This window comes from Fistularia commersonii, chromosome 2 (genome assembly GCF_037954325.1).
Source record: "Fistularia commersonii isolate RoL2024-O1a breed Wild chromosome 2, RoL_Fcom_v1.0, whole genome shotgun sequence".
Lineage (NCBI taxonomy): Eukaryota > Metazoa > Chordata > Actinopteri > Syngnathiformes > Fistulariidae > Fistularia > Fistularia commersonii.
This window is the reverse complement of record NC_141285.1, coordinates 2,425,996-2,438,606: the sequence shown is the minus strand read 5'-3', so window position 1 is coordinate 2,438,606 and position 12,611 is coordinate 2,425,996. Positions and strand designations below refer to the sequence as shown.

At 37.9% G+C, this 12,611-nt stretch overlaps 1 protein-coding gene and 1 long non-coding RNA gene across 2 annotated transcripts; one reads left to right on the top strand and one right to left on the bottom strand.

Annotated features, from left to right (window-relative positions):
• The first annotated feature begins 402 nt into the window (after positions 1 to 402).
• On the top strand, positions 403 to 4,305 carry LOC147236143 (uncharacterized). Its single transcript, XR_015107447.1, has 3 exons — positions 403 to 588; positions 3,860 to 3,881; positions 4,023 to 4,305. It is a non-coding gene; the product is annotated as an uncharacterized LOC147236143 (long non-coding RNA).
• opn3 (opsin 3) lies at positions 3,782 to 12,012 on the bottom strand. Its single transcript, XM_086164324.1, has 4 exons — positions 11,608 to 12,012; positions 7,845 to 8,164; positions 5,523 to 5,774; positions 3,782 to 4,289 (listed from the first exon to the last, which is right to left on the bottom strand). The coding sequence occupies exons 1-4, from the start codon at positions 11,927 to 11,929 to the stop codon at positions 4,017 to 4,019; spliced, it is 1,167 nt and encodes a 388-aa protein (XP_086020450.1). The 5' UTR covers positions 11,930 to 12,012; the 3' UTR covers positions 3,782 to 4,016.
• Between the last annotated feature and the right edge of the window lie 599 nt (positions 12,013 to 12,611).

Genomic DNA, 12,611 nt, shown 5'->3' with positions numbered 1-12,611 from the left:
CACTTTTAATATATGAACTAAATTTCCATAGTTTAGCTGATGTGTATAATGTTTTTTGTGTTTCTCGTAATCATAATACGACCGCGAAGAGACATTAATTGAGGCACGCAGTGACGGTGCCTCATGCTAAGGGGCGCCACTGATCTCAGGGATCCTTCTTACTAGGCTGCAGAATAATAGAATTAGCAATAGCAAGCTACTGTAAACAGTTTGCAAGTCAAGCGCAGCCATCTAGCTATTTTTTTGCCGATCACATCGGGCTTTTTCGCTCACAAATGGTGAGGGATGGATGTAAATCTCCTGGGCAGCTTCTCAACTTTTTAGCCCAGAAGGATCTCATCCAAACTGTTCCCGAGGCGACAAAGTTGCTCCAGCCAGCGGTCACCGTTCTGGCTACGACAGTGTCGGCGAAGCGCTCATTCTCTGCACCGAAAAGACTCAAAACATAAAGTCGGATCAGGACCGATCAAGGACGACTGAGACAGAGAGACTTTTAAAACAGAAGAAAGATAAGGAAGACTTCTACAAGCAAGTTATGGATGCTATTCTTCAGAAGGAGCGGGGCATGGACTTCATATATAAGTAAAGGTAAGAGATGATAACGTCTTTTTTTTTTACATGTGTTTTTTTCTATGCAACAGTTTGTATATGTAAAGAATGCTGATATATTTTAAACAAAACACGCCAACTGCTGCCTATAAAATGGTGAATAAGCTACTCTGTAGGGTTCATATGTTTGTAAATCTGACTGCGACGACATCAGTGCCTCACCAGCCGTGAACCTGTTATGCTGTTATGCGTTCGTTGGAAAAAAAGCGCAACTTGATGGGATTACCTGGATTGGAATGTGAATTGCTAAAGCTACACAAGTGAAACCTGTTGGATCCCATGAGCTGATGCTCATATGGACGTTTTTGGGGACTGCTTCTTGTTGGTCCTTCCTGGTTGTTTGGAGGGTGCAGATGTGCCGGGTTGTGCAAATCTGTCTTGCCTGATGCCGGTTTGGCGTTATTTGTTTGTGAAAGGTTGGGTCTGAGGCCCCCCCTTCTCAAAGATGGCTTCTTTGACTCCTCCATCTGTCTTGCTGTCTTCAAAAGAACGACCCTTATCCTTCAGGTGTAGGTGGACCATGGAGTCCTGTCCTGAAGTGGTGGCTTTCCTGTTTGGTCACTCCAATGTGGACGTCGTCACAATCCTCAGTGCAAGTGACGGCGTACACCACATTGTCTATCTTACACTCGGGTGTTTTGTCCTTAAGGTGCATTGGTTTTTGTTTTGTAGAGTCTGAAATGTACCGGTATGTGGTGTTTGTTGAACACCAGCAACGTACGGTATGACATTGTTCTTTCGTTTGTGGTTATCTTCCTCCTCTTCAATGTTCCTGCGTCTGGTGGTTTCCGATCTCTGAAGGCCCAATTAGGGTAGCCACGGGATCACAAGGCTTCCCTGACATGTCGTACCTCGGTTTTGCTTCCTTCGGCGGTCGATGCTGTCTCTTGTGTTAGCACAGACACCAGCGACTTTCGCCGATTCTTGCCTCTTCGCTTCTTCGTTTGTCTTCGTTTTAAAGTTCATTTTGACTTCTGTCCATCCCCCGCTCACATTTTTCTCAGATTCAAAAGGGAAGGGAAGCTTGTGACGTCGCTACCCAGACAGTAATGCAACGTAAATAACATCAGCCTACGGGTTTTATACAAACAAAAGCCCGTTGATAGATTTTATTATCATTTCCATGTAGCTGGTACAAATATTGATCAGATAGGATAATAATATCCCTGCAACTGGGGATCCCTTTAGCTAACGGTAAGCTAACGTATTTTGTCAATCTTAATAATGTCTTGTTAAAAAGTCAATGAGATTAAGTGCCGTGAAATAAATATTTTAATCTTAAATCTTAAATCTTAAATATTTTAATCTTAAATATAGGTATGTTAAGAGAGATGACAAAAGGTTATCTAAAATGCCTAGTAATTTAAGGAGCGTCTGAAGATAAAGCAAATCATTATTAATGTCGTGAATAGTGCTTACAGATGTTCTTAACGGCTGATATGAGGGGAAAGTAAATGTACCATTAAAATCCCTTAAATACTATTTATTCAGTGATTAACTCGATTCCATGTGGGAATCATTTTCTCCCGTTTCCTCAAAATTCTGGTATTTTCTGACTTTCTAACATCAGTTGTAACGAACCCGCCACTTCCTGCTTGAGGATAACTTCCCACTTATCTTCCGCTGACCTTTAAGTTGTGATATTCATTAACCCTCCGGTCCCTGCCTTCAGTGACGTTAACCAATGCGCCCTTATCATAAAATATCACCCATATTCTTTAACTATATTAGGCACACGGATGTCGCTTCCTCAGTCAGATGTCTGCGCCGTATAAGGTTTATGGCGGCGATGGAAATCCATCAAGTGTATTTATAGCTGACAGACCAGGAGGTCGTGAACGGAGCTGGAGTTTCATATAGTCTGTATCTCATCTCGGCTTATCTAATTACATTTCCGCGGAACCTCCTTTCACAGGGATTGGCCGCGCTATACAGGACATTCACAAATGAGAAGGTACACGTGCAGGGTAGCCTAAATAAGATCTCTTTATTGAATCCTCAAGCTTCGCTACGCTCCACGGCTAAGGCATATTACCAGTTTGGTCTTGCGAAAAAAAAAAAATCGAATCCGCCATCACATATAGATCCATAAACTCATTGTCCTACAGTTATCACTTTCACATTATGGTCTATAAATTGTCTTACCGACAAATAAGTGTGAGTCATTTTCTAACATAGCACTAGGTGGTAACTGCATCAACAAACACACGCGTATAGATATCTATATATATATATATATATATATATATTTGGGCGATCAAACTCAACACTAATTGAGATTAATTAATTTGCATGATTAATTAGATTAAATTTTTCAACACGATTAATGCATGTGTGGTGCACACTGATTCAAAATCCCCAATGTTTCTATTTAGTGGTGGGGATTTTTTTGCTTCAACGCTAGCTTGTGGAGGAGAATTGGGAGAAAATAGTTTGCACACTGCAGAGAAGAGTTTTACCGCTTAAAAAACGACATCAACGCAAAGCAAACATTAGTTGGGGAAAATTAATTGTATTCAAATGTATGGTGTCGTAAGTTTCTTTTAAATTTTTAATTTTCGATTTGGACACTATATCTGTTCTTTAGCTTGAAAAAAAGCACGCACAGTGTCCCTTCTACCCTGAGTCTTTATGCGCAATACAGCTAATCGAAATTAATTGTGATTAATCAGAATAAAAAAATTTGCATTTGACAGCCAAAATATACATATGTATATATAGACACACACACACACACACACACATACACATATTACGCACGTATATGTATCGATATAAACATACATATATGTGTATATATGTATGTATATACATATATACATATTCTTGTGTAATATATATGTATATATATATAATATACATATGTATATTTTATTATATTATACATACATATATATATATATATAATATACACATATATACTCACATATATATTGCACAAATATGTATGTATATACATATGTATATATATACATATATGTGTGTAATATATATGTGAAATGTATATATGTCTGTGTAATAGATATATATATATTATATATATATATATATTAAACACACACACACACACATTGCGCTAATGAGCACACACATAACCATGTATATATGTACTCTCACACACATATACATGTATATATATGTACTCGCACACACACGCACACACACACACACACACACACACATAGACTATATACAATATATATATATATATATATATATAAAAGTAATAATGTTACACTTTCATTCCTAGATAAAACAGCTTCTGGAAAAAGGTGCGTACTGGATATCTACATGTAGTCCATGAGTATGTTGATGCCAAACATCGAGGGAGGTCAGAAGGAGTTGTTTTGGCTAATCGGGTCCTAAGGCACACCGAGCTGCGCGGTACAAAGTGCTGTCCTTGTGAATCACAGTGGTCTGACTTGGAAAACATTAACCTTGGCGGACGCCGCGGCGTTGGAGGTCACGTCCAGACGCCGGAAGTCGTCGCTGGTGATGATGAAGACAATGGAGGAGGAGCTGAAAGTCACCCTTTTTTTGGGCCGGTTCCGGCTGCCGCACGCACCCGACACCACGATGGGCCGAATGGGGCGCTCGACCGGGGCCAGGGGTCGCTCTTTGAAACTCTGCTGCATCCAGGACAGCCTGGAGCACAGCAGCTGCAGCAAACAGCGGCGAAACTGCCAGACGACGAGAGGGAGGATAAACGGAGGGAAGATTAAAACCCGAAACATCTTTCGTCGCTGTCACAGGCTGTCCGTCAAAATGCAAGAGTACTGGATGACAAGCACAATTATGTTCCTATATGCACATGATATGCAGCGTAATTACACACCATTTTTATTTTATTTTTTTTTTACCTTCAAGAAATGTGTTTTCAGAAACAGTAATAAATTAGTTGGGGCACTTTGAGCTTTCAAACGTGTCTATTTTGAAAAACAACACTGACTTTGACTTGGAAATGAACTGAAGGAGTGCAAGTGGAGTGCATTTCTATATATATATATAAAAATATTTTATGTATGTAAAATAAATATTTTATACATATACATATTTATAAAAAAAATATATAGAGAGAGAATTTATATATATTTATATTATATTTATATATAGTCACCTTCTGAAAATAATTCCCTTAAGTCATTTTTCAAAAATGTGATTTTTTTCCTAAATCAACTCTTTATCATAAGGGTCAGCTTTTGTGTTGTGAAAAAATGACTAGTTTTTAATTTAAAATGGTGAAGATATTTTAAAATTTTCATATATGCATTTATACATATCTATATAGATACACACACATAGTCTTATTAGAATATATATATACTTTTGTGTGTGTATGTGCGTGTGCATGTATATATATATATTAATATATGTAGTACGTATCTATACAAATATATACTTTTTAAAAGACAGAAAACAAGATGATGGCTCAGATCAATCATTCTTAATCTTATGGTTTTGGCATCTAAATCCCAACATGAATGAAATTCTTACTTTCCTGTCCACAGTGATGTAAGATAAGAATTAAAAATGAAATCAATTAATAGTAAGCATATGACTGCAATCGAATGTAAATAGTGTAAAGAAATGTAAATAGTATTAACAGGCCCTGCAAGGTGAAGGAAAAACTACAGATGTAAACAGTTGAACTGTTTAAAAAGTGCAGGTTGACACTTGGTGATATATATAGATATATATATATATCTATATATATAGTGCTTTGCGGTTCTGGATCACACACTCATTCACAAACTCACACACACACACACACACACACACCGCTGCCATGCAAGGCGTAAAACAGGACACTCGGACCTGCACACAGGAGCAGCCGGGGATCCAAATTCCGCAAACCCTCCCTCCATTTTTAAGTTCTCCTCTAGCAAAGGGACAAGTGGACAATGACTACAAACCTTTCTGCTCATGAATGCATAAATGAGGGGGTTGTAGGCGGTGCTGGACTTGGCGAAGAAGGACGGGATGACCGCCACGGCGGGGGAAACCATGCTCCGCTTGCCGAAGGCCACCATCATAGACACGACGGCGTACGGCGTCCAACACACCAGGAAACAGGAGATCATGAGCAGAAACATGACGGCCACCTTCTTCTCGTAGCGGACGATCTTGATGATCTGAAGCGTCTGGAGGTCCTGGATGGAGCGCAGCTGGCAGATCCGGGAGATACGACGTTACCAAGACGATCGCGCACATACATCCCAGAGCGGCACAACTTTGCTCAGAATATTTACATGTACTGTATTTTTTGGACTATAAGTCGCACTTTTTTTTTTCGTAAAGTATGTTCGTTATTTTCATAGCAACAACCGGGAGAGTGCGGTCTTGGCTCGAGTGCCAGTATCTGCTACTCCTATTACTCCCGTAGCACGGAAATTTAAAATTTAAGCATCAACGTCTAAGGACAACTGAGAAAGTCTGAACACAAATGCTCCAAAAAAGGAAAACGCTATTCTGCAAAGAACAAACCGCAAGTAGGGGAATACGCAGCTCACGCTAAATCGAGCGGCAGAAAGAAAGTGTGGAGTGATCGAGAAACAAGTGAGGGATCGTCCGAAAGCAGAGGATACTCGAACCGCAATGAAGAACGCAAAAAAAAAAAAAAAAAAAGAGAATCGCGGGCTAAAAGCTAGAGGAACAAGTTCACAAACGGGTGCTTGAACAAGGCGCTTCCGGGCGACGCTCGTATAACTGACTTCACGGGAGGAACTTATCGGCGTTAGCGCTTCATGCTACGAAACCGTAGCATCAGAGCACGGACAACCGTGTCCAAAAAAACAGCCAAGCAAAAGCAAAAGTTACACGCCGTCGACCTCCGGAGTGGCTCACCGAAGATGAAAAATTCACAAATTTGGAGTGAGTGAGAGTTTGGTAAACTTTTAGGATTTGTTGTTGACGCTCTAGTTATCTGAATAGCTGTTAATATGTTACATTAACATAGCAGATTCCTGTACAGCCTCTAGCTCTCTATTCTGTTGTTACTACCATTGTAAAGCTCTAATAGTCATTCGGTGTGGCTTTGCGGGCCAAATATAAATACAGTGCGGGACAAATTTGGCCCGCGGGCCAGAGTTTGACACCCGGTTTAGATCAGTGGTCCCCAAACTAGTCGATATAATATAGAAATTATACACCTTTACAGGCCTATACATAGTTTTTAGTGCTGGAGCAATATTTCAGTGATTTTAAAGTCGAGGTAATCTCAACCCAGATATCAATAAAATATATCAATAAATAAAATCCATCTTAAGCCAACCGCTCTGTCAATTTTACTTGTTATTCTTTCTCTTGGGACTTCATCTGGCCAGAATGTTCTTCAGGATTATTTGAATAAATTAATACATTAATAATTACTACTACTACTTATAAGAAAATACTTATTCTAATGTTAATACTCATACTAATAGTACTAATTATAAGATATAATAATATAATGATAACAATAATAATAATCATAATAAATATATCAAGGGAAAAAAATAATATAGTAATAATAATGTAAATAAATAATAAATAAATGTATATTATTAAGACATAATAATAATAATAATAATAATAGTAATCACAATAAAGAAAACCCAGAAATAGTTAATACAGCAACAACAACAACAACAACAATAATAATAATAATAATCATAATAAAAATAATAATAATCATAAGAAACAAATCCATATTATTATAATATAATGATAATAACAATATACATAATTAATAATTGAATGAATAATTGATGAATAACAAAAACAATAATAATAAATAAACACCTGAATATCTTCATGGCACACTAATGTGCTGTGGCACAGCGGTTGGGAAACACTTAAATCAATATATCTGCCGGTTTGATCACGTAAAAAATATAGAACATTAAACAGGCAGTGTTGTAGAGTTCCCATGTGTGTAAGTTGCTAAAAAGCAATTTGCAATTGCTTCTTATGAATCACGGCTTAATAAGATTGTATAAGAAAACCTTTTGTGATTAACACCTTCTACTGAGTACAAATGTGATGGATATATTTTGTGATTACTTTCCAACCCGAAAGCCCGGTTCTTCATTTTCAAGTGTTTTTTTTTTTTTTATTTTAATTTCCATCACTCACTCCGGCCTAAAAGACCATAATGAGCGATCCTCCGTTGAGCGGCCGCTGCGGTTCATCCTGTTGAATATTCCAACTCATTCATAATTGACGGAGTCCTCGGAGAACCGAGGCGAGAACATTACCATTTGCACGGCGTAGAGGATGTTTCCGTAGCAGTAGATCATGACGCCCACGGGTACGAAGAAACAAGCCAGGAGGAAGAAGAGGATGAAGGAAGCGTCATTCGGGTCTTTCGACGTCCAGTCCAGGGAGCAGCCGAGGCGATGGATCTCCAGGGTGTAGCGGTTCCACCCCAGCAGCGGAGCCCCCGTCCAGGCCAGCGAGTACAGCCAGATGTGGGCGATGGCCCTCCACGCCCAGGGGAAGTCCACCACCTGGGCGTGCACGACCCGGATGTAGCGCTCGTAGGCCAGAGCCGCCAGCGTCATGATGGAGACGATGCCTGACGGAGGAGAAAGACGAGAGAAAGAGGCGTCTCTCTGTGAATCTACGAAAACGCATTTCGGCGAGGAACCCGAGAAAATCGGTCCGTCTCGAACCCGGATCTAAACTTGACGGTCGCCGTTTGTATTTGAGGTGTTTGTCCGCCGTTGGTTCGGAGCGATACGCGCTCTTACGTTACGTTTATATCGGATGACACACTCCGACGCCCCTCGTCGGATCTGTCGTCTTTCGTTCATTCCCTCATTAACTTGAGAGACGCTTCGCGTTCTCGTTGTGACGCAGCTGGTGTCAGTGGGGACGAAGCATACCTGACAGAACTGACAGGGGTGTGTGTGTGTGTGTGTGTGTGTGTGTGTGTGTGTGTGTGTGTGTGTGTGTCATCCTCTGCTAGGCAATGCAATGAAAGAGCTGAGGAGTAAAAGATGTGGGTCTTATTGTCCTTTTATTTTGAATACGGGCCAAAGTAGCAGTAAGTACCTTATTTCTAATGCAGTGCAATGAAATCCATCCATTCATCCGACTGTTCTCCCATCCATCCATCCATCCATCCATCCATCCATCCATCCATCCATCCGACTGTTCTTCCATCCATCCATCCATCCATCCATCCATCCATCCATCCATCCATCCATCCATCCATCCGACTGTTCTTCCATCCATCCATCCATCCATCCATCCATCCATCCATCCATCCATCCATCCATCCAACTGTTCTTCCATCCATCCATCCATCCATCCATCCATCCATTCATCCACCCATCCATCTATCTATTCAAGTAAACGATATATATATTGATAAATATCTATCTATCTATCTATCTATCTATCTATCTATCTATCTATCTATCTATCTATCTATCTATCTATCTATCTATCTAAAAGCATACAATACGTTGAAAAAGATATTTAGTAAATAAACATTAGAGAGGAAATTCTGGAAATACATGTGTGTATAAATACGTATAAACACACATATGTGTATCTATATTTGTCTATTTATCTATCCATCTATCAATTAGCAATATTCCTTCAACAAATCGCCCCCAACAAAAAGAACAGATTACTTTGAAACTAAGATATGTATTAGATAAACAGCAGGGAGAAAATTCGGGAAAATTGAAAGAAAAAAACTATTAAAAATCTGAAAATGACCAAAAACAGATGCGGTTATGTGTATCTATATTAAAAAGGTGCTCTGGGTTATTTATTGTTATCTACCAACCATGAACTCCTCTGTGACATACTGGCAAATAAACAAAACAACAACACAAAAGCAGATTATAATGAAAAATAAGTTAATTTAAGAATACTGTACTTATATGCCCACCTGGTGCAACAGATAACACTTCGTCAAATGAGCTCCTAGAGAGGAATTATTTGGAAAATACCTAAAAAAGTATCTAAACTGAAAAAATGAAGCATGAAATTTGCAAGTAACTACCCATAAGTGTGCAACTACATGGCAAAAAAAAAAAAAAAAATCACAGGTAAATTACTCTGCATGTCCAGAGTAACTTGAACTTGAAACTTAGATTTCTAAAAATAAAATTGGAAAAAAAAAAAAGAAAAGATAGAATTGGATGTCGACCACCCCCAAAATGTGCTGTTTTTAGTGAAAATTTTAAAACAATTCAGATTTTAAAACAAGACAATTAATCACAACTACCACGACACAATTATGTTGCAAGCGATTGATTGACATTAAATGTAAATAATTGATATGAAAAATCCAACATTTTTTTTCCTAATCACTCGATATTATAAAATCCAGACTTTGTTTGCATCTGCAACACACACTGTGAATCTGCAAAACCCCACATTTCTTGGATATAATGGATTTTTAAAGCAGTTTCAGTGGCACAAATAGAAAATAAACACCTCTAAAGTGGTTTGGCATCACTGGGGAAAAGAAACATACTTCTGATACGACAACAGAGCATCGCTCTTGGTATCAGCACCTGCAGCTTCTCCAAGCCCAGGTTTCTGGATCGGAGGAAAATGATCTCTGTGTCTCCCTCTTCATTTTCATCATCAGAATCAAAATTAGAAAAACTTTATTTGTCCGTCAGGGACAATTGGGGGGCAGCACAAAATTGTGAACATTAAAAATTAAATAAACTAAAATAAACTAAAATAAAATAAACTAAAATAAAATAAAATAAAAATCTGATCAAAAAAATTAATAAATAATATGGTTGAAAACATAAAATGAAAAATTATATATATAAAGTACTGTATAAAGTATATATAAAGTTAATCTTATCTTATTTCATATATACATATTATATATATATATATAACATTTTGTATATATGTTTTGTATATACATATTTTATAAATATATAGATATATATGTATATATATACACAGATACATAAAATACATATTATATATACATATATTATGTATATATGTATAATATTTTTTATGTATAATATTTTTATATATACATATTTTATATATATGTATATATATAAATACACACACACACATCTATCTATCTATCTATCTATCTATCTATCTATCTATCTATCTATCTATCTATCTATCTATCTATATATTACATATATATATATATGTATATATATATATATATGTATATATTAAAATAAGATAAGATAAACTTTATTGATCCCCACATGAGAAATTCATTTGTCACAGCAGCATAACAGTTATAATGTCCAAAATAAAAAAAGAAAATAAAGATGAATAGCAATATTAATAGAGAGACAGAACATAGCAAGACATCCACGAATAAATAGACAGCAGGGAGAACAACAGCAGCAACTGCTCTAAATTGCAAAACCAGAAATCTTGCAAGAATATCCTGCATGGATAGATGGCTTCTATAATATACTATATATATATATATTAAAAAAAAACAATTTATAAACAGTTGTAATAACAGGATGAGCTCAAGGTCGTTCTCACTGCAGCTCTTGAGGAGGAGACGCTCCTCCTTATCTCCATTCACAAATTCCACGCAGGGACGGTGAGGTGAGACGCAGAGTGGGGAGGAGGAGGAGGAGGAGGAGGAGGAGAGGGATCAGCTGTCACCTCGAATTGTCAAATATATTTTTTTTCTTCTTTTTTTTCCAACACTTTTCGCAAAATAACCCGCCTGATCAAGAAATGCACTCATTCAAAACGCCACATTGTGTAATCGAGGATAGTTTATGTTAAGTTTGTAATAAGATCAGATAAGACAAGATAAGATAAGATAAGATAAGATAAGATAAGATAAGATAAGATATACTTTATTGATCTCGATAGGGGAAATTCTTTAGTCACTGCTGCGCAACAATGACAGTATCAATAAATATGAGCATAAAAATAAATAAGGAATACAATTAAAAGATAAGATAATGACTCGGGAATTAATATATGACTTGATTTATTGTTTTTTTTTTTTTTTTTAATATCTTTTAAGACATTTCTTACCGAAAAGGCTGTTGCTGAAGCCGTCCCAGACGCACGTCGCTTGGCTCCAAATCCATCTTCCCTTGACGCACGACGCGAATGTAAAGTTTATCCCGACGACGGAGACTAAAAAATCACTCAAACTGATGTTGACCAGCAGCAGATTAGTGGGAGTCCGCAGTCTTTTGAATTTGCAATAAAGTACGATCACGACCACGTTGTTGCAGAAGCCGAACACGCCGATGGTCCCGATGGCGAAGGCGAGAAGTTTGTACGTGCCAACCGCGAAGATGTAGTGATCCGCGCCGGTTCTCGCAGCTCTGGTGTCGTTGGGGGGATTCATGATGCGGGTTTTCCCCGCATCGTTGGAGTCCGTGTGGGATCCACTCCCACGCCACGCCACGCCACGCACAGCGCGATCATCCACCCCCCCCCTTCTTTGACGAGTGTGGAAACTGGGTCAATGTACCATAGCGTCACCTCTCACATCACTTGCAGGTGACTTCCGGTTTAACTACCAAAGCAAAAAAAAAAGTTTGTCTCGACTTGTTTTTTGCGTGATCGAAAGTCCACGGAGATCGTAAAACACCCCCTTCGTTTTATTTCGAGCCCACGCCAGTTCTTGGGTCACTTTTTGTGTGGTTTACCGACATTCTGACCAGTTTACGTTTGTAGCGTGCTTTTATTTTGAAGTGCGCAATTCTAATTGACATCCGGTCGAGCTGCGTTTAGTTAACTTGACATTTCTGGCAGCTGGAATCAAAAATGTTACTTACACATAATTGTGTTTTATCTATTTAAGTTTTATTTCAACATATATTACAATATATTCTACTTCATATTTTTTATGTATGCGTAGCTATGGTGTACATATGGTAATAAAATCGGCAACTTTCAACCAGTGTCATATTATATTAACAGTTTTTCCCCCACTTCATTCTGTTTTCTATTTTTATCCCTACTGTTGTTGTTGTCACTTGTTTCTTCTATTTATATATCTCTTCTATTTCATATTTACTGATATA